Genomic DNA, 22012 nt, shown 5'->3' with positions numbered 1-22012 from the left:
CCTATGCAGGACCCTGGGGAGAGGTGGTGATGGGAACTGGGTACCTTTCCAGCAGTGGAGCATGCCCTGCTGAATTTCCTCCTATGGGCTCCTCTGGATGCTCTCAATCTTGCTATCCCACATTCCTGACTTTTTTGCCCTTTCTCCTGTGTCCAAAAACTTGGTACCACTCTACCCATTAAGCTGAAGAGGAAAGTATGGGTGGCTGGGTCTTGTGTAAGAAGAACTCTCTGTGTGTGACACCTGGGTGGCTCAGTAGGTGGAGCATCTGCCTTTGGCTCAGGTCATGATCCCGGGGTCCTGGGATGGAGCCCCGAGTCAGGTTCCCTGCTCAGCTCAGCTCTGCCCCGGCCCCTGCCCTGGCTCACGCTCTCTCTCTCCCTCAAATAAATAAATAAAATCTTAAAACAAAACAAACCAAAAACGCAACCCTGTGAACTGAGATGCTGATATAGAGGCAGTGTGGTATCGTCACAAGATCCTGGGTCCTCTTAGCTACCACGTGCTCTTCCCCACTTTGCCATTTACGGGGCCGTATGACCTCACCTAGGTGCTTGGCCTCTCTGAACCCACTTTTCTCATCAGGAAAATGAGCACGGTAATAATAACAATGCCAATCTGTTGTGAGAATAGAAAACATGGGAGGGCTCTGGAAGGCTTAAATGCCTGTACTTTTGTGGATTAACCTGGAACTGCAGGGAAAATCAGTGAGTCCTGGGCTCTGTGTAGGGAGAGGTCGAAGTGATGGAGATAAAGCAGTTAGGGGCAGGGTGAGCAGCCTGGTCTAGGGCCCTGTCTCCGAAAGGACAGAGCTTTGGATCACGGCAGGACGCTGCCAGCTTAGTGCACTCAGGAGATTCGGGGGGTGGGGGGTGAGGGGACAGAGCAAGTAGCCATGGGAGGGCATGGCTGGCAGACGGGCTGAGACTTTGGGGATCCCTAAGACAGGGCTGTGGGTACCTGAGCTTTCTCTATTGCTACCCTCTGGGCCTCAGGAGACACCTCTCTTGGCTACTTCTCTTCCTTCATGGTGCTGGTCACTTCCTCTCCCACAGGGGCCCTCCCCCGGTTAGGGAGTTAGCTGTCCTGTGTGTGTCCGGGTGCTCCTGCAGCACCCAGGCTGCAGAGCTGTGGTGAGGGTGCTGACAGCCGCCCTCCCCCACCCCTCCCCTACACTGGACCCTCCTTGGGCCCGTTAGGCTCTACATCAAGGGGCGGGAGGTTGGAAACAGGGTGTGGGGACAAAGAGGTCTTATTACTGTCGTTACTGTGTATTATTATTCCCATAATGATCTATTACTAACATGTCAGTGAATAGGCCCTTAGGAAACTGGGGGGCCTGGCGGAGCTGACCAAGATGGGGTAGACGCAGGACCTAGAAGAGCCATCTTCCTGTGCCTGGCCTAATCTTAGGGTCCCCATCCCCTTCCGAAGACAATAAAAGTGGGTGAAGGGGAGGAATAACATTTATTGAGACTCTTGAGAGTTGCCAGGCCCCGGCCAGCGCCTTGCACTGATGTTATCTAACGTGTTCATCAGAGCTCTGTGAACTAAGAATGAATTAATCTTTCCATTTGACGGAGGAGGAAATGGAAGGATAATGGAGGGGCCCCAAGGGGGGCGGGGACACCGCAGTCCAGAGGAAGGGCTGAGGTTTGAACCCAACACTGCAGAGCTTTCATCTTAACACAAAGCCCTTTAGGCCTAAAAAGGGAGGGAAGCCTTCTCCCTCCCCATCCCCCTTCTTCTCCGAATCCAGGGAAGTACAGTCTTGGGGTCTCAGGATGGCACCCGGGGAGGCTGCCAGGAGCTGCCCAGGGGCTGCGCACGCCCAGGTAACTCCAGGCACGGCCGGTCCACGTGGGCTGAGCCAGAGGTCCCCGCAAGCCTGTGCTACCAAGAAGACTGCAGCAAGGGACCTCTCCTGGTCACAATGGGGTCCCCCCTGTGCCGCCACTGGGAGGCTGAGTGGCCTCAAGGTTCCCCTCTCTGCCCAGTTCGCCTTGGCTTTTCTCTACCTGTGTCCTGGAGCTGGGGATGCCCGGAGGGAGGAGGAGGAGGGGGGTCGCCCCAGCAGAGAGAACTGGGCAGCCCCTCCTTTGCCCTGCCCAGAGGGGGGGTAAGAACCCAACTCAGGCTTGAATCCTACCCCACCCCCCGCCCCAAGATCGTCCTCGTTTTTCTGATTTGCACGATGCCAAGGGGGGAGCCGGCCAAGTTGGAGAGGGGGCACGGGCTGCGGCCCGCGACCACAGGGCAAGCCCACGCCCTCTCCCCTCTCCCCTCTCCCGAGCCGCGACCCTCCCTCTAGCACACGCGCCCTCTCCCCCGCCCCCGCCGTCGTCCCCTGCGTCCGAGGCCCAGGGGCGCTATGGTCCCAAGAAGCGGCAGACGGCGGGTCCCGAGGCTTCGGCTGTCGGGGAGGCCGCCCCCGGGCCGGTACCAGCTGTCCGCCCCGCGCCCAGCGCCTCCGGGGCGCCACCCAGCCCCCTGGGGCCTCCCCGCCCCCTCCCCCGCCGCAGCCCCGCCCCCACCCCCTCTCCTCCCTCCTCCCGGAGCCTGGCCCCATCCCCCATCCCTCGTTCTCCCCCCCCCCCCGTGGGGCCCGGCCACGCCCCGATCCCCGCCCCGCCCCTGAAACAGCTCGGCCCCGCCCCCTGAAGCCTGGCCCCGCCCCCGGGGGTTGACCACACCCCCTGGGCCTCCCCTCCTCCCCCCGCAGCCCCGCCCCCTCCCGGAGCCTGGCCCCATCCCCCATCCCTCATTCCCCCTCCCCCGTGGGGCTCGGCCACGCCCCATCCCCGCCCCGCCCCCGAAACCGCTCGGCCCCGCCCCCTGAGGCCTGGCCCCGCCCCCGGAGGTTGACCACGCCCCCTGGGGCCTCCCCTCACCCCCCGCCGCAGCCCCGCCCCCATCCCCTCTCCCACCTCCTCCCGGAGCCTGGCCCCATCCCCCATCCGTCGTTCCCCCTCCCCCCCGGGCCCGGCCCCGCCCCGCCCCCTGGCGTCAGGCCCCGCCCCCCGGAGCCCGGCCCCGCCCCCTGGCGTCAGGCCCCGCCCCCGGCGTCAGGCCCCGCCCCCCGGAGCCCGGCCCCGCCCGGTGCGCGGCGCGGAGGGGAGGGCGGGCCGGGGCAGGAATGCGCGGCGCAGGAGGCGAGCGGGGGACATGTGAGGGCACATCCCCGGAGCTGCCGCCCAGCGCGCAGGCAGAGCCCAGCGGAGCGGGCGGGCGGGCGGGCGGTCGCGGGGCCAGCGCGCAGCGGGGCTCGGGCCGGAGAGCGGCGGGCGCGGCGGGCGCGGGCGCGGCGGGCGCGGGCGGCGGGCGCGGGCGCGGGCCCCGGGGCGCCCATGACGGCGGCGGCGGTGCTGCGGGAGGGCGTGCTGGAGAAGCGCAGCGGCGGGCTGCTGCAGCTGTGGAAGCGGAAGCGCTGCGTGCTCACCGAGCGCGGGCTGCAGCTCTTCGAGGCCAAGGGCTCGGGCGGCCGGCCCAAGGAGCTCAGCTTCGCGCGCATCAAGGCCGTGGAGTGCGTGGAGAGCACCGGCCGCCACATCTACTTCACGCTGGTGACCGAGGGCGGCGGCGAGATCGACTTCCGCTGCCCGCCCGAGGACCCGGGCTGGAACGCGCAGATCACCCTGGGCCTGGTCCGGTTCAAGAACCAGCAGGCCCTGCAGACGGTGCGCGCCAGGCAGAGCCTCGGGCCCGGGACCCTGGTGTCCTGAGCCGCCCGCCGCGCCGCCCGCCCCCCACGTGGCGCCCGGAGGTCAGGGCAGGTGAGCCCCTGGGACTGAGCCCCTCCGTCCTCTGCCCCTTCCCTTCGCCCCACGGACAAAGCGAGGGGCCCCCCAGCGCTCCCCGTCAAAGCGCAGCCCCCCAGGGCCGCGAGGAGTAGGAGCCCGGAGTCCTGGGCGCCCCAGGGGGCGGGGAGGGAGATGGGGGGGCCGCGCCCTGCAGGGGGGACCTGCCCTGCACAGGTGGAGGGGGCCGGCCCCAACACGCCCTTGAGGCTTTCCCGCAGCACCCCTCCCGGCCGTGGCTGTCAGGGCGCTGGCCAGGCCATGAACCGACGTTCCCCCTCCCCGTGCTACAAACAGTCTTCAGGAAAGAGCTTGAGCGTGGAATTGGGGCAGCAAGGTCGTCCTCTTCACTTGGCAGAGTCACTAGGGGTTGGGAACAGGACCGAGCTGCAAGGGGAGGCCTCGGGGAGAGGCCGACGAGGCCGGGGACAGGCCCCCAGCACCCGGTCTTGACAGCGGGGATTGGGTCCCGGGGCTGACCAGAAGTACTGGGGAGGGGGCAGGCCGCTGGTGCCAAAGGGGACTGGGCCTGTCTACCCGCCCCTGAGCGCCAGCCACTGCTCAGCTGGGCCACAGCAGAAGCCGGAGAAGGAGGTGGGCAACTGGGACAGGGTGGGTGGACGGGTGCAGGAGGGGGTCATGGTTTGTTATTTGTGATGTCTTAATCCTCCTTGAGCAGTAGGGCAGGGGGTGAGGGGCGGATCTGTGGTCAGGAAGGCCCAGGGGAGGGACCAGGAATAGAACCTAGAAGCCCTGGCTCCCAGCCCCGTGCCCTCTTCCCCAGATGCCACTCCCTCCCCGTGGGAACTAGGAGCCGGGCCGAGGAAGGATTTGTACCACTCGGGTTTTCATTGCTCCGGTGGAAACGCCTCTCCCCCTGACCCTCACCACCCCCTCCCACACTACCTCGCCCTCCAGCCCTACGGCTTCCCCACCTTGCCAAGTAGTCCTGGGGAGCCTGGGAGCCACGTCTGGCGCCATACAGGCCCTGGACCCTCCTGTTGACCGGACTGAGGGTTAGCTGAGAGGCCGGGAGAAGGCAGATCTGCTGAACCGAGAACTGGTCCATATTGATCCCTCAGGCCTCAAGGGGACTAGGAGGAAGCAGGTTCCTCCACTGGTCCCAGTGTGTTGGACAAACGTGATTTTCTCCCTTTCTCCTGAGGTGGCGAAGGTTGGGAGGCTCTGGTGTCAAACAGCTTAGACTTCCTACGCCAGGGTCTGCCCCTGCCCTAACTGCTGTTCTTTCCTGCCAGCTTCCCGGGCCCTGTTGGCTCTCAGGGGCATGACTGTGCTGCATATGCCGAGGCAGGAGCCAGGGTCGTGTGGAGGAGGCGATGGAGCTGAAGGAATGGACGGGGCCCGGGGGAGGAGACCAGAAGGCCACATGGGGCTGAGGATGAAGATTCAGCCCCTGGATGCTCTGACTCTCGGGACATTCCCAGCTCAGTGCTCTGTAGCCACAGGCCTGACTTCTATGCCGCGGTGGAGAGCCGGCATCCGAGCATCTCCCCAGCCACCCCGTCATCTCTCCTGCAGACTGCTGTGAGTCCCCAGCTTGGTGGCGTGCCTGGAGGGGGACATTGCCTCGTGGGGGGCTCAGCTGGTGCCTCGGGACTCGGGAGGCCAGCCTGCCACCCAGAGGAGGAACCACCCTGGCATCGCTTCTGGACTCACCTTGGTGGGGGGAGCTGACGGGCCCCGAGGCCCACACGTGGAGGTTCTCCTGCTGCTTGGGTCCTTCTGGGACCCCCACCCACCCAGGCCTTCTCTTTGCACAGTTCTTCCCCTACCTCCTGCCCCTCTTCCCCCCACTGTGGTGCTAGGCCTGGAGGTGGTGGGGGTAGGGTGGGGGTCTGGCCATTATCATTTCATGCCTATCCCAAAATGAAGATGCCCTACAAAGGGCAGTGACTACACTGCTGAGTGGAATTCTTTGCCGACAGAGGCCCGGTGCTCGGAACATCCCTCTCCTACCCCTGCTTTTCCACTCCACAGCTCGTTCTGAAATCTCCAGCCTGGGTAGAGGGAGACGTCGCAACCCCAGGAGGCATGGCCTCAAGGGTCCTGGGAAGGAGGGGTATCATATCGGCCGACTCGGCCTGCGTAGATGCTGCTGCTCCAGAAGGCCATGCCACCCCCGCCATCCTGGGAGGTGGCTCAGTGTTCTGGGCAGAGCTTGTCTCCCTGTCATTTATATACTCAGGCTTTCTGCATTTGTGCGGTCAGGATTCCTTGCTGGGTAGTTTAGGAGGGATAATCTCAGCCCAGGAGAGCCCGAAGTAACCGAGAAATAGCTGCCTGAGTTACACAGGGACTATGAGCCGGGCAGGCGTCTCTTCAAGGAGCTCTGTGCTTCCAGCCTCTTGTTCCCCCATCACGGTTCTGCTGCTGTTCCGCCAAAACCGTCTTATCCTGTGTCCCCGTACCTCGGTCCTCAGAAGCATCTTGCTCATCTGCTACCCGGATTGCATCTCACACAGTTGAAAAAGAACTTACGAATCTTACAAATTACAAGCGGATTGTTACAAACAGCTCCCTCGTTACCTCATTAGGCTTTATATCCGTCTCATGAGTAGCTTAATCCCGGCGTGGCGAGGAAGCGTCCTCTTCCGTGCCAACCCTGAGCAGTGCCGAGGAAGATCCGGGCTCCCCTGGCCTGCCGTGATCAACGGGGGCGTCCGCCCTGGCTTGGGGGGTGCCCAGGCGTGCGTGGGGCGCGGGTGGATGGTCTCTGCTACCCCTTCCTTGGTGGAGCCACGAGAATGGGAAGGTCGGCTTCCCCGTCCAGCACGCTGGCCTCTAAGATAGAATCCTTGCGCTTCCCACCAAGCCCAAAGGTGACCAGCGGCGGGGATTCCGGCGCGAAGGAAGGAAAGACGCAGCCAGGCCCTCGGAGGTGGGAGAGTGGGAGCCGATGGGACTGAGATGCAAGGCAACCCAAACTCATCCTGAAGGCCTCTCAGGGGGCAGGCACTGTGCTTGGCACTGGTGACGCTGGGATGAGGGACAGTCTGCCCCCAGGAGCCCAGAGTCCGGCGCAGAGACAAAATGCCAGCTGGTGCCTGCGGAACTGGCATGAGCAACCAGGGGAACGGCAGGCTCTGCCCTCTGTGCCCAGCTCTGGGTTGGCCTCAGTGGATCATCCTGGGAGCTTGGCCTCAGGGCAGTGGGGGCACAGCCACGCGGGGTGTCAAGGGTAGGGGCCGCACGGAGCCGAGGACAGGGAGGAGGAGGCTGACTCAGGTGCCCCCTGCTTTTCGGGAACGCAGCCCTGTCGGTTCCAACTATGCTTTGGTTCCTGCGCAAACCCAGCTTCAGTTTCTCCCTTTGCTAGGAGCGTCCCAGGCCCTGCGAGGGGTGTGCTGCAGCCGGAACCCTCAGCACAGAGCCCAGAAGGCTGTAGGCCCCGGTATACGGTATAGAGGTGGTGGCTGCTGCCGTGCGGAGAGCACTCCTGCTGTTTGGAAGAGTCCCGGAGCTTCCCGAAGGCACCAAGAACTCAGCACAGAGATGGGGGGCGGGGGTGTCACGTGCTGAATTTCGTTTAGTTTTTTTTTTTTTAAGTTTTTATTTATTTGAGAGAGGGAGAGAGAGAGGAGAGAAAACACGAGCAGGGGTAGGGGTGGGAGGTGGGAGGTGGGAGGAGAAGGAGAAGCAGGTTCCCCCCTGAGCAGGGAGCCTGATGCAGGGGCCGGATCCCAGGACCTGGATTGACCTGAGCCGAAGGTAGATGTTTAACCGACTGAGCACCCAGGGGCCCCAGAATTTAGTTTTTTAAAGATGATGTGACCTCTGGGGCATCTCTGTCTCTGTGCTGGGGTGGGAGACACCCTGCTTCATGGGTTCAGGGGTGTCTTCACTGCTCTGGCAACTCTGAATTCTAAAAATGGAGCATAGCCCTCACCCTAGGAATGCTTGGCTGGACCACAGGGTGGGGTCAAAGCCTCTTTGGGGGCACAAACGCCCTGACGGTGCCAGCAGACATGCATGAGATGGAAAAGCTGCTCTGCTGGGCCCGAGGACGCCGTCCGGCCAGGGAGGGGCTGCCCTGGGAGCCCTGGCCTCACCCCCCCCTCCTCCCCCCACGTGTGAGTCACGGATGGGAAAATGAGAAAGGGCAAGTCCCGGCCCAGCAACCCGGAGGCCCGTGGGGCTGCGGGCGGGGAGGCAGGGGAGAAGGGATGGGCTTGCTCAGGTCAGGGTGAGCTGAGGTCGGGGCTGAGGCTTGGCAAGAGTGAGCCCGAGGCAGCGGTGAGGGAAGGTGGTGCGAGGAGCTGGAGGGGATCCGCAGGCAGCGCTGCCCGGAGGCCGTGAGGACAGGCCTGCAGGGCTTAGGGTGCGCGGCTCTGCCAGCCGGCCCTTCCCGGAGTCTGGGGACACGTGGGGGCTGTGGGCAGTTGTCCCACAGGCCCAGGGCCGGTCTCTGGCGGCCGCGGGCCCACGGCCTGTTCTGTCCAGAAAGCAACTCCTTATCCTGCTTCCACCTTCTAGGGCCTTCTGCAGGGCAGCGGAGCAAGCCCAGGCTCCTCGGCGGTGCCCTCGCTGCAGCCGGGCTCTGCTGCTCCTCCCGGCCCGGCCCGCACGCGGGTCCCACAGGCAGCCGCCCCCATTCCCGGCTGGCAAAGGCTGCCCCCCACTCCCCGGCCTTTGCACGTCCCTCCTCCCGCACATTTTTGCGTCGTTGGCTCACCACCTCGGAGGAGCCTCCCCTGCTCTGCCTCCAGCCGGGCTGACGACCTGCTGTCTCCTCCGCGTGGCCATAGCTCGCCCATTAGTCACCCTGCCTGGCAGTTGCTGGCGTGCTTGTCTGCCTGTCGCCGACGGGCAGCACCTGTCGGGCGTATGTTCCTGCGGCCTCGGGGTCTGCTACCCACAGGCTCCTGGTCATGCAGAGGGTACGCCGCGCCCGCCCTGCGCCAGCCGATCCCAGAACCGTGCAACCATTGCATCGTGCAATGCTTCGGCCTGAAGTAGGTGCTACAGCTCCCGCAAACAGACTGAGGCCCAGAGACGTTCAGCGATTTGTTCCGGGTCCCAGAGCAGCTGTTGGGTGGTGCAGCCTGGGGGACCCTTGCCTGTGCTCTCAACCCAACACCGGAGGATTCACTCTCGCCGGAGGAGTGAATGACTGACTGACTGAACCCACAGTTTGCCGGGACAAAGTTGACCAGGAGCTGGGAGAAAGGGTTAGGTCCAGAGGCCCACAGGGAGGGCTCACACCCAGCCAGGGTGACCAAGGACCCTCCTGGTGTAAGCACGGAAAGCTCCGTGTCCCAAGAAACCCCTCAGTCCTGGGCAACCTGGGCTGGTGGGTCACCCTCCGCCCCGGCCTAGGGACAGGAAGCGCTGCCTCTTCCACCCGCTTAGCTCAGCAGCCAGCTCTGCCCACGGCTCTCGGCCCCACCGGAGGGCCCATGGGAGAGGCCAAGGCCAGAGCGGCAGGTGATGGTCCCGGGGCACCGCCAGCCCGGCCTTGGGAGGCGTCTGCTGTTCCTGGAGGCGACCGCAGGCTGCCAGGAGGAAGGACAGCCCGGCGTCCGCAGGGGCTCCTCAGTCACCTCCGCTTGCTGGACCCTGGCCGCGATGCAATTCACCTGAGCCTGGCCCTTTGCTGAGCACCTGTTTCTGCCGCACAGGTACAGAAGCCTGCACAATCTCCCAAGGTAATGGAGGCACAGAGGGTGGCAAGGAGGGGAGGGGAGGGGACCGTCAGGCGGGGACAGGGCTGTGAGGTGGGCCGGGGATGCAGGTGGTCTTTGGAACGGAGGATGGGCTTCCATCAGACAGAGGCAGGGAAGCAAGGCCTGCCAGGGGCAGCAACTACCTGTGCCAAGGTGCCCGGCGGGAGGATGGGGGCTGGCACGGGAGACACAGTCGGTTTGCACACAACCCGAGCGCCGAGCACAGAGCAGGTGGCCCGACCCGGAGCCTGCCGCCTGGCCGGGGTCCGTCTTCATCCGTCGGCAGTGGGAACCCATCCCAAGGCTTCTGAGCTTAACGCATCCGCACCCCTTCGTTTTTATTTCAAAAACGTGTTCCTTGAAGAAAAATGTGAGAGGACAGCTCATTGTGAGGAAGAAAACAAACGTCACCGCTCACGTTCCCATCTGGCAGAGATGATCTTCGTGGACTCTTTGGTGTGTTTCCCTCTATGTTTCTTTCTACACGAGTAGATACGTGACGTGTAATCATTATATATGATGTGAAAGGCGATTATTTTTCACACATGGGGTCATACTATGCGTGGTTCGTTATATCCCAGCTTTTTTTTTTTTTTGTACTTATAATATATTGTGTTATGAAGCCATGACATTAAATAAGCATTTTCATGCCTGTAGGTTATTGTTATATTTAGTGTTATTTATTTGACAAACGAGTCTCTTATTGTTGCACACCATGTTCTTTGCAATTTTTAAAAGATTTTATTTATTTATTCATGAGAGAGGCAAGACACAGGCAGAGGGAGAAGCAGGCTCCCTGTGGAGCCCCATGTGGGACTTGATCCCGGGACCCTGGGGTCATGACCTGAGCCAAAGGCAGATGCTCAACCACTGAGCCACCCGGGTGTCCCTGCATTTTTTTTTCCTGTTATATACAAGGTGGTAATAAATGTTTGCATATCTAAACCTCTGTGTCTCTGGTTGTTTCCTTCCTTCCTTCCTTCCTTCCTTCCTTCCTTCCTTCCTTCTTTCCTTCCTTCCTCTATTTTGAAGTCAAATTAGCTTTCTTAGAGTGGAATGGCTGGGCCCGTCCTGGAGAGCAGGGGAGGTGGGGTGAGCCCTGGGTCTGAGAAGGGGTGTCGGTGGTGGTCTTGGGGAAGGGAGACCCTGGGAGCAGGGAAATCAGTTAGGAAGTCCCGAGGCCCCAAGAGCCACGGTGGAAATGGGACGGGAAGGTGGGAGCCAATGAGGAGACAGTGACTGGTTAGTCAGTGCCCACGTGGGGCCCGAGCCTCCTGCCATCCGCGTGGAGGCCCTCAGGTAGCAGTGAAAGCCCCGCCCTCCTCACAGACCTGAGTGAGGCCCTGCTGGGTCTCTGGTTGGCAGTGCTAGTTGGCACCTCACCAAAATGGGAACGATAATAGCCTACTTCCTGGGATCACGGCGAGAACTAATTGAGGGAACGCCGTAAGGTAGATAAGGCACCTGGATGCTGCACAGTAACGCGTGGTCCCACGGCGGCCTGATTGCTGCGCTGCGCTGGGCCTGTGATGAGCCCCAGGCCTGAGCCCCCGCCTACGCGCACCCCCGGTGAGAAAGCTGTGAATGAACGACTTAAACCGCCAAGGCTCGCCCAGCTCTTACGGGTCCCAATACCCGGCCTTCCGGGCGCGGCCTGAACGGGCCCAGGCTGACCTCCCTCCGGGAGAAGTGGCCACCTTCGGGGCCGGGAGACTGACGCTCAGAGAAGTGGAGAGCGGCCCGGTGCAGACTCAGGCCTCCCAACTCTGAGCCCCGAGACGCGGTCGTGGCATCCCGGAGCCTCCCGCCGTTGGGACCTCCCGGTGCGTGAGGATGGAGACAGCAGGCCACGCTCCACCGAGGTCCCTTTGTCCTGACTGGGCTGTGCCCTCATGTCTCCGCCGGCACCGCTCCCCGGGCTCCACTCCAGTGGCTCGGAGCCCTCCACCCAGAGGAGCCCCTTCCCCGCCGGGAGAGCGGAGCAAGCGGCACAAGGGGGCTGAGCCCGCGGAGCAGGGCCTGGACGCGCCGGAGGAGGGCGCAGAGCCGGGCTGGCAGCCCCAGGGAGCCCCTGGCTGAGCCGCCGCCAGGGAGGTGAGCTCCGTGCTCAGTGCTCACCGAGCAGCAGCGGAAGCGAAGAGGAGCCGCAGCGGCTCTTCATTACACTTGACTGGGGCGGGCAGGGCTGCGGTCTGGAGCTTTCGGCTCTTTGTGCAAAGGGAGACGTCAGGCTCACGCTTCCGCCACTTCCCAAACACTCGCCAGTGGCGTCTCTCCCAGTCCGGGGGTCCACCGCGCAGGGCCAGCCCGGAATAGTTTATCTCTCCCGCAGGACAGGACTGACCCCTCTCCCGGCAAGGTCTCTGGAGCTCCAGCCCCCACCGTCTCCCCCCTTCAGTCCCGAATGTTTATCATCACCCTCTGTGTTTGTCTCCAGCGCTCTGGCTCTCGAGGAACCTTCCGGTACCATCCTGTTTTCTCACAACAGGAAGAGCTTGGAATATTTCCTGATAGATAAGATGGTAAATCTGAGGCCCGGGGAAGGAAAGCATCCTCTGCGTGGCTGAGCCATGGTCCCCGAGCGAATACCCAGTCTGGGGTTCGATAGACTAACGCTCCTACCCAGTCCTTGTCTGGCAGGCTGGGGCACGCATGCATCCGGGCCACTTAGGAGACTAGGCAGGGGACCGAGTCTAGGCAGGGGACCGTCTCTCAGGCCTTTCTCCTTGGCCTCTGCTGGGTACCTGGGGGCTCCTCTCGGCTAGCCTACAAGTCCTCTTTGCTGTCAGCACCTGTGGCTGGGCTGAGACACCTTCAATATAAAAGGTCATGATAAGATCAGGGACACCTGGGAGCATATAGGGGAACTTGGGTCCATCTTGCTTTGCCCAGTGCCTCCCGGGTTCCCAGCTCCACAGCCACGAGGGCCACCTGCACAGTCTGGTGACGGGTGTACCCCACCTCAGCAGCCAGTCCCTTGTTCCTTTGCTCAGCTGCTTCTGAGCCTGGGCACGGCCTGGCTGCTTGACGCAGCCCCTCGGGTTCACTATCTTCCTATCCTGGAACGTGCAGGAGGGCAGGGCCCTGTATTTCCTTCCCGTGCTCACTACTGGCGCCAGCGGCTGGCATATAGCAGGTGCTCAGTAAAGACCGTAGAAACAGCAAATGTGACGTTGTGTGTGAGTGGTTATGTGTGCGTGGCTGTGTGCATGTCTGCGCCAACTGTCAGGGGCTTCCTGCCTCTCGGGGCAATCTCCCGGCACACGTCAAATAAACAGAGCCTGCAAGACATTAGGCAGGTGTGTAGTCAGGTGGCCTGCACGGAGGAGACCCTTCCCCTTGAGAGCAGGTGTGTAGTCAGGTGGGCTGCACGGAGGGGACCCCTCCCCTTGAGAGCAGGTGTGTAGTCAGGTGGGCTGCACGGAGGGGACCCCTCCCCTTGAGAGCAGGTGTGTAGTCAGGTGGGCTGCATGGGGGGGACCCCTCGCCTTGAAAGCAGGTATGTAGTCAGGTGGGCTGCACGGAGGGGACCTCTAAGTGGCTGTCAGTGGCAATGCTGGTAGTCTGGGCCAAGGGGACGGCACTCTGGGTCCCCATTCAGATGGGCCAATACCTGGCTCCGGAGACTTGGGCAAGTGGCAGGCCTCGTGCTCCTCACTGGTAAAACAAAGGAGTCGAAGTAGGTCAGTAGGTTCCACATCAAGCAGATGGTCAGAGCCTTCAGGGCGCTTGTTGAAAGCACAGAACCCTGGCCCTACCTGCAACCCTCTCGAGCTGGAGCCCGGGAATCAGCGTTTCCAGTAAGCCCCGCCCCCCTCATGATTCTGAGGTTTCCAGGCCAAGAGAATGATGCTCAATGGCTCTGAGAGCCAATCAAGAGCTCAGGGCTGCTGTCCTGGCCTCTGGTGTTTGGGGCCCGGGATCCTGGTCAGGGGTTACTGAGCAGAGCCTGCTGCGTGGTGTTACACATGTACACACGCTGCGAGCTCCTACATACCCACGGAGCCTCAGGTGCCGCAGTCCTGGGGAGTGCCGTCTGGCAGCAAGGGCACTCTTATTTCTCCATTTCCTGTATCTCGGGGTTTTACTTTCCCTGATCCCCCCCCCTTATCAGAAAAGTCCCTGGAGAAGGAGCCCACATGGGCAGCTGGCCTCTGGCCGCACTCTTACCGCGCCTGGCTCTCAGTTTGCAGAAATGTGGCATGGAGACAAGGATCCTCCCTCCGTCCAGGAATACTATGGGAACGAGTGGGGTCAGGAAGACAGCACAAGCGAGCGTGCGGTGCAGTGTGAACGCCTGGACTATCTGCAGGTAGCGTCTGTTGATTCCCTGAGGCGAGCCCTCCCCTGGCAGCCCTGCTCTGGTCTTTCCAAGCCAGCTCCACACTCCCCTTGAGTCTCTGTTCCTGCCTCGACCTCCCTGGTCCCTGCTGTGCCTTTGAGCCCCAGTTTGGGGGTCCCGGAAAGGCCCCAGCGGTCTCCGCCTCCTGCTGTATTTGTACGAACCCCTCCCCTTGAGAGCAGATTGGCCTCGTGACTAGGATGGGATGGGGGGTCCGTCTGTGATTAGGCTCCATAAGGCTGTGCTCTCCATCGGGCTCGTTCGGACCCTCGCCCTCGTTCACTCGCCGAAGCAAACTGCCATGTCGGGGAGGCTCCCGTGCCAGGAACCGAGGGTGGCCTCTGGCCCGAAGCCCAAAAGGGTGAGGCTGGAAGCAGCTTCCTCCCCCGCCAAGCCTTCCCCTGGGACCCCGCTCCTGGCTGACATCCCGACTTCTGACATGGGCCCAGCCAGGCATTTCTGGTTTCCTGACCCGCAGAAACTATGAGACGATAAACGTGTGTTGTTTTACGCTTCTTCATTTGTGCTAATTTGTTGCGTAGCAATGGATAAATAATACAGACGCCTCCTTCGGGATGGCTTCCCCTGATTCTCTTCATGCCCCCGTCAGGGCCGGGCCCTCCCCTGCTCGCGTTCATCAGAGCCCGGCGCGCACTCTTTCCGGCCTGACATTGGTCTACTTGTCTCCCTCTCGAGGTAGGGACCACGTTCCTTTCCCTCCGGGGCCGGGCCCTGCGCCTGGCACACAGCAAGACTGCAATTAATGTTTGCCGAGTGATTGAGATTCTAGAACCTCTCTCCGGCCTCACCTCCCCGTCTTTCCCCAGATTTGATGGTTTGCTTTTTTCAGAAAGAGGGGGTCAGGTCACCCCAAGATTTCTGAGCTCTGGGCTGTGGGAGGGTGCCGGGTGAGCACAGAGAAGATGCTCAGGGCTCAGCCCAGTGGTTTGGGAGACCTCATGAGTCACCAGAAAGCTGAGAGCAGGGGGTAGGGAAGAGTGGGGGATCTCCTGGGGCACTGCACCATCTCCCGCTGGCCTGCTGGGCACAGGACATCTACCTTCCTACCCCGGGATTATTCTGGAGTGTTTCCAGGCTGGAATGATGATGTCCTCGGCCAACTGAAAGTGCTATCCCATGTTCTAGGAAGATGATCTCCTAGAAAAAGAAATTACCCAAATGCAATATAAAAAAAAAAAAAGAACTATTCTGCGAGGAGCTAGGCCAGGCACATGCTCCCCTCGTCCCACCAGGCCAGGGGAGCACAAGCAGCAGCTCCCTGCTAGAATAATCTCCTGGGTGGCTTGAACCCACAGAAATGTGTTCTTTCACAGCTCTGGAGGCCACGAGTCCAAAGTCAGCGTTGGGCTGATACCAGGCCGTTCTCCCCCCGGCGCGGGGGGCTCCGGGTGAGAGCTGGGTCCCTGCCCCTTCCGGCTTCTGTGGCGCCGGGTGTTGTTGGCTTGTGGCGGCGCCCTCCACGCCCTGCTCCCGTGGTCACGCTGCCCTCTGCTCCTCTGTCTGCAGTCTCCGTGCGCCTCCGTCTCATGAAGACCCTTGTCATGACACTTGCAGCCCGCCTGGGTAGCCCTGGATCATCTCCCACCTTAAGATCCTTGCTGTCACGGCATTTCCAACGTCTTTGCCGCATAAGACAAAACTCACACGTTCTAGGGATTAGAATTAGCACGTTTTTGAGGGCCATTGTCAAGCTGACCCTGGAGGCTGTGCCCAGGAGAAACTGAGGCATAGAGCGGCCCCTCCCCCTCCCCCACATCATATTCTCCTCTAAAAGTTGAAGGCTGGAGTCCGAACTTCCGGACCCGCTTCTCTGCCGCTAACTCCTGTCTCCAAATGAGGGGAGGCCCAGGAGGGACAGGGCCAGCTCTGCCTTGGTCATCCCGGTAGGGGGAGTCCAGCCCTGTCTTCTCCTGGACCCCTTGGCTCCTCTTTCCTGGCCCTCCCCTCCGCTGGCGCCTGCGTGGGAGGCCCTGGCTGCATGACAGGGCAGTCTGGCCGAGGGGGGACTCTTCCTTTTCTCCCCTGAGAGCAGCATCTTTCCCCAGCCCCTGCCCGGTAGCCCCCTGCGGGGGAGGCTGTAAATCCCCCACCCAGCCACATGGGGAAACAGCTGGGTCCCACGCACATCCTGTGGACTTAACCCTTTCCACTCCCTGGGCCCGAGCTTGGGCTCCTGCGTGTCACGCTGGCAGATGGCCCCGGTCCTGTTTATTGCAGGGCTTCAAGCCGCCCATCCTGCCGGGAGCCGGGAAGGGGCAGGGTCTGGGCTGCCCCCGGGGCTGGCCGGTGACGACCACGGAAGGGGCACGGTTGCCCCGAGCACATGAGCCTCCTCTGTGGTCATCACCAGCATCCAAAAGGCCTTTGTTCAGGACTGAACTGCACAGGGCTCTGGGATGAACCAGGATCAGCTGGAAATACCCATCTTGGCCCCAGGGCGAGGCTGCTGGAATCTGTTTACTTAGCTTTCTCCTCACCAGACTGCATGTGTCTAGGGAGTAGGGACTTTGTTTATCTTCGGCTGATAATAAATTCTGATAAACGGCCTGAATAATGCTGAAAGTTTCCAGCTGTCCAAAATTATTCTCTCTCTCTCTCTCTCTCTCTCTCCCGCTCTCTCTGCCTCTCCTGGCATTGGATTCATTTGGGAAAGTTACAATGGTTCGAAGGGTGTGAAAATGGTTTGTAAAGTTAGGAAATCACACACCTCAGGGATAAGTATTATTAGAGTCTCAGAGGAGCTGGAAGCAGACACCCTTATCGCAGGAGGGTGGGGAGGCCATCCATCAGCAAGTTCGAGGTGGTAATAATCTCTCTGCTGTGTGTGGCGGTAATAAAATTTCATGGGGCTTTCATAAATACATCTTATTTAATCTTTCCCACTGCTCGGAGCAGAGATGACCCTTCTCACTCGTGGGTTTAAGAAAAAAAAATGAGAATGCAGAGACTTCCAGTAATTTGTTCAAGATCACACAGTGATTGTGCGATGCTGGGGCTGGGGTCGGAACCCAGAGCTGCAGGGCTGCGAACCGGCCAGCGCGGAGCAAGGAGATGCTGTAGGCACCTGGGGAAAAGCAGAAAGCAGGGCCAGCAGGAGAAGCAGCAAACCCAAACTGGAATATGATGCCTGGGATAAAGGTTGGGTGGTCCTGGATCCCTACCCTGGGTGACTTAGGGTGGTGGCTGGGCAATAATTGCAGTCTGTTGAATGCTAGATGTGGGCCAGTACTCTGCTAGGTGCACGGTATGAATTATGAATAATTCATGTAATAAGGCAGCAAAGGAGCAAGGATGGGATGCAAGCTGTGAGGACAGAAGATGGGAATTGAGGTTTTTCAGGAGGAGGAAGGGGCCTGGGGCAGAGGCACGGAGATTAACGATATGCTTGCCCGCTCAGAATAGATCGCGGCACACGTGTAGACCACGGGGGCTGCGAGGGGGCATCAAAACCCAGCACTCCAGAAGTGGGCTGGGGTGTCAGCCTGGACACTCTGGCCCCTCCCCGATGGGCTCTGACTGGACCCGCCCCCAACTCTCAACAGAAAGACAATAGTCCCAGAGAGCCACCTCCTCGGGGACAGGACAGGCGGGTGCCAGCCTGCCCAGCAGGACAAGGAACCCTTGTGCCGGCCTCCATTCCAGATCCTGCTCCACCCTCCCCGGCCCTGGAGGGTGGTCGGAAGTTTAGGTCCTGGGGTGGGAGGAGGCCCGGAGCTGACACCAAGAACCAGCGCTGGGGCCGGGGTCACCTGGAGGTCTCGGGGAGCAGGGTGGGGCTGGGTAGCAAGCTCCGGGTTTCCAGACTGGCTCCCCAGGGCAGCTTCTGGTGGAGCTTGAGGAGGTGGGAGCTTTACCCGAGGCCACCCGGGGAGTAAGACCCAAGCGGGAGCCCCGGGGTTCCTGCCTGTGGGGAGCGGGTAGGAGGGGAGGTGTGCGGTGTTGATCCAGGGGGCCCAGACCGCCTGAGGGGGGGCTCCCCTGCGGCCCCCCAGGCCGCCTCTCCCCGGCCCCTGCCCCCAGCCCGCAGGCCCTGGGAGCGCGGGCCAAGCCTGCCGCCGTCCAGGGAGGGAGGCCCAGGGTCCGCCGCGGCCCAGATCTGCTCAGCTTCTCCTTGAAATTCCACACACCCTGCGCGTTTGGCAGGAGCCCGGAATGCGCTTCATCCGAACAATTTGTCTTTCATGGCGCGTTTGCATCAATCACCCCATTGTTTCCTTTCCCTTTCCAGGACCACTGGGGCTGCCGAGGGCTCCGTGCGCACTCGGGGAGCGGGGGACACGCGGGGGCCAGGGCACCCCCAGTCTGCACCCCCCCACAGCCCGCAGCCCCGCCCCCTCCCAGGGTGGCCCCCCGCGCCCACCACTCCCCATCCAGTTCCCAGGCCCCTGGGGGCAGCGGGGGAGTCACAGGATGGGAGGCAAGAGGGTGCAACACCGGGGCTCAGGCACTTCATGAAAGGAGGGGTGCTGTTGTGAGAAAACGGGACAGTCTGCGGGTCCAGGGCCAGGCTGCAGCCCCCCGGCTGCCCCGACACCCGGGTGGCCACAGGCGACTCAGCTTTGGGGCTCGGGGCCTCATCTAGGGAACGAGAGGCCTGGCCCGGAGAACGGGGTGCAGGGGGCCCTGGGTGTGGACGCCCGACTCATGGGGTCCGAACCCTGCCTCTGTCAGGCGTGGCCGTGCCAGCCGTGAACTGGTGACCGTGATACGGCCGGTTGTCCCCCCGGTGGATTCCGTGCCTGCAAATCGGCCTGTTAGGACGCTTGCTGGCAGCCCCGTGGTCACCCGCAGACGGGCCCGGTGGGGGCAGCCCGGCCCTGGTGGCGGTGGCCCTGGGCGTGCTCCTGGCCTCCCTGCACTGCTGGTCGGTGACTGCGCGGCTTGAAAGGGCCCGAGCGCGGGGCGCGGGGCTGCCGGGGTTCCTGCGCGCCAGGAGGCCGTGATACGTCCTGTTTTTTTCTTTTTAAGAAAATGCTCAGTTCTTTCAATGTGTCTGGAATATGAGAACAGCATTTCGATATGTAAATATGCAGCCCCGTTCCAAAGTCCAGTTTAGATTATCTGGATTTTTTTTTTCTTTGCTTTTCTCTAACAATGACAACTAAGACCCTTCTACACACACACACACACACACACACACACACACACACATATTTTTAAAGGGTTTATTTCTTACTTGAGAGAGCGCGTGCACGGGCACAGAGGGAGAAGCAGACGCCCCGCCGAGCAGGGAGCCCGATGCGGGGCTCCATCCCAGGACCCCAGGGTCGTGACCTGAGCCTTAGGCAGACACTGAACCCACTGAGCCCCCAGGCGCCCCTGCTGGGATGTGTCTCACAGAGAAAATACATGTGCTAGAAAAGCTTTGTGCAGGTTGAGTTACGGTGCTGCTGGGCATGACTTCAATGCTAATGAATCAACCGTATATATTCATAAAGTGGCTTTTATTTTTTTAAAAAGATTTTATTGATTTATGCAGGAGAGACACACAGAGACAGGGACAGACACAGGCAGAGGGAGAAGCAGGCTCCATGCAGGGAGCCGGAGGAGGGGCTCGATCCTGGGACCCCGGGGTCACGACCTGAACTAAAGGCAGACCCTAAACCCAGACGCACTCCCCTTATAACTTGCGTGCACCTGCGGCCCCCGCCCGCCCCACTGCACCTGCCCCCATCTCCTGCTGCAGACTGCTAGTTGGGCTGGGTATCTATAGCATTCTAATTAGCAACTGGTTTCCCTTAGAATTTTGAAGGCATTTTTTCTATTGTCTCCTAGTTTCCAGTATTGCTACTGAGAGATGCACAGCCATTCAACTTCTCAGTCTTTTGTATGTGACCCACTTTTTCTCTCTGGGAGCCTGAAATATCTTTTGTCCCCTCTGCCTTAGGTCCCCGTCGTAACGGCGCTGGGTGCTTGGCGAGCCCCGTCCCTTCCGCTCCGGGAGGCGTACGTTTCATTTCTCTGATAACCATCTCCTTCTAAATTCTCTGATCCCTCTTTCTGGAGCTACAGATAGTAAAACATTTGACGTCCTGGCTGATCCTTTTCCATTTTCTTATCCTTCCGGGTCTATTTCCCATACTTTTGAGAAGATTTCTTCAACCGTCTCCCCCAGCCCTTCTAGTGAATGTTAGATCGTTGCTATCGTATTTCTAACTTCCAAGAGTTTTAAAACACTTTCTGAATGTCTCTTTTCCTCTTTATACAGCACCGTGCTCTTATTTCATGGACAAAATAGCTTCTCCCTCTCTCTACGAACCACAGTTTCTTGACGCTTTGTTCTGTTCCTTGCATTGGGTGCTTTTTCCACATGGCTTTCGATCTGCTTCTTTGAGTTCTCTTTCAACTTAGACATTTTCCTTAAATATCTGGTGATTCTGGGGCACCTGGGTGGCTCAGTTGGTTAAGCGTCCGACTCTTGGTTTGAGCTCAGGACATGATCATGGGGTCCTGGGATCAAGCCCCACATCGGGCTCCACACTCAGCGGGGAGTCTGCTGGAGGATTCTTGCTCTCTTTCTGAAATAAATAAATAAATCTTTTTAAAAAACCTGGTGATCCAGGGGAGCCTGGGTGGCTCAGCGGTTTAGCACCTCCTTCAGCCCAGGGCCTGATCCTGGAGACCCAGGATCGAGTCCCACATTGGGCTCCCTGCATGGAGCCTGCTTCTCCCTCTGCCTGTCTCTCTCTCTCTCTCTCTCTCTCTCTGTGTGTGTGTGTCTCATGAATAAATAAATAAAATCTTTAAAAATAAAAATAAAATAAATAAATAAAATAAAATAAATAAAATAAAATAAAATAAAAAACCCGCTATCCTTAAATGTCCATTTGTATATATACATTTAAGACACCCAAAAGCTGACTGGAAGCTCTGTGTATGGGTGGGGCTGGTTTCTCACGGCTCTGACTCCAGGGCGGTCAAGCGGCAGCGTGGCGGCCCCATGGCAGGTCTCTCCAACGTCAACGCCTTCTCTTGGGAGGGTTAGTTTCCCTGGATCAGAATCTTCAAGTCTCTGGCCAGGGCAGGCCTAGTAGGAGCTTCCGCCTCCGGAGCAGAAGTAGGAGGGGGTGAGTGGATCTTACACTTCCATCTGTCACCTTCCCTTAACCCCCTTGTTTTTAATGTGAGGGTCCTGTTCCCAGCTGTGCCTGCTGTCCCCGAATCCCAGAGCGCTCTGGTCCAGGGTCCCTGGAGAGAACACCTCTCTTTTACCACGAAGGCCTGAATCCTAGTATTTTGGTGTTTGCACTGAAACCATCCCACCAAGACTTCCCACTCGCGGGAACACCGTTGGTGGAGAGAGCTTCTAGGATGTTGGCACAGTTGATTACCCCTCCTCTCCCGGGACTCCGTCTCCTCTGGACTCCCCTGCTGAGCCTGTTCTACCCACATCTCTTTTCCATCCGCTCCTCCGGATTCCTTTCTCTGCCTCCCCATCACATGTCCATTCCTCTTGGGGCTTCAGCCTCAGCTTTGGGCTCCTGCCTTTCCCTCCTTCCTCTTCCCTGCTGTCTCCCCACGCTGCCGCCCGGCTGATCCATGCCCATGGTTTGAACTACTGCGGGGGACTGGTGATCCACACTCTGCCTTTCCAGCCACCATCTCCCTTCGAGCTCTTTTCTTTTTTTCTTTTTTAAGATTTTACTTACTTATTTGAGAGACAGCACAAGCAGGAGAGGGAGGAGGGGCAGAGGGAGAGGGAGAAGCGGGCTCCGCACCAAGCAGGGAGCCCCATGGGGGGTCATAACCCGACCCAGAGGCAGACACCTACCCGACTGAGCCCCCCAGGCTCCCCTCCCCTTGAGCTCTATGCCCGATTATCCAACCGACAGGCTCCTGGCTGTTACCACGTGTCTGTTTACTGAGGATCTCCAGTCCTCCTCCAGAATGGAGCTCATCATCGTCCTCCCAAACCAGTTCCTTCTCTGACATATTTCATTTTCAGTTGAAGGCACCGCGCTCATCCCGTTGACTAAGCCAGAAAAACCCATCGAGATTCTTCTCCTTTTCCACCGCCATCGCCACTGCCCCTCCACCCAACACACATCTGCTCAGCCAGCGCCGAAGATTGTCCTTCGATTGCCTTTTGGACCTCCTCTGCTCCATGCTACTGCTGCTGCCTTCCTTCAGATCCTCCGCAGCAGTCGCCTCTTATTATTATTATTATC

The 22012-nt window shown here is 60.2% G+C and overlaps 1 protein-coding gene across 1 annotated transcript; it reads left to right on the top strand.

Moving 5' to 3' along the window:
* Positions 1 to 3234: 3234 nt before the first annotated feature.
* PHLDA3 (pleckstrin homology like domain family A member 3) lies at positions 3235 to 6331 on the top strand. Its single transcript, XM_041722651.1, has 2 exons — positions 3235 to 3773; positions 5054 to 6331. The coding sequence occupies exon 1, from the start codon at positions 3348 to 3350 to the stop codon at positions 3720 to 3722; it is 375 nt and encodes a 124-aa protein (XP_041578585.1). The 5' UTR covers positions 3235 to 3347; the 3' UTR covers positions 3723 to 3773; positions 5054 to 6331.
* Positions 6332 to 22012: the final 15681 nt, after the last annotated feature.

This window comes from Vulpes lagopus, chromosome 1 (assembly GCF_018345385.1).
Source record: "Vulpes lagopus strain Blue_001 chromosome 1, ASM1834538v1, whole genome shotgun sequence".
Lineage (NCBI taxonomy): Eukaryota > Metazoa > Chordata > Mammalia > Carnivora > Canidae > Vulpes > Vulpes lagopus.
Note: the sequence above shows the minus strand (reverse complement) of the source record. Positions and strands in the feature narration are given on the sequence as shown.

Excerpts from the sequence above, each read along its gene's own strand:
- PHLDA3 (XM_041722651.1), top strand. The coding sequence starts at position 3,348 with ATGACGGCGGCGGCGGTGCTGCGGGAGGGCGTGCTGGAGAAGCGCAGC.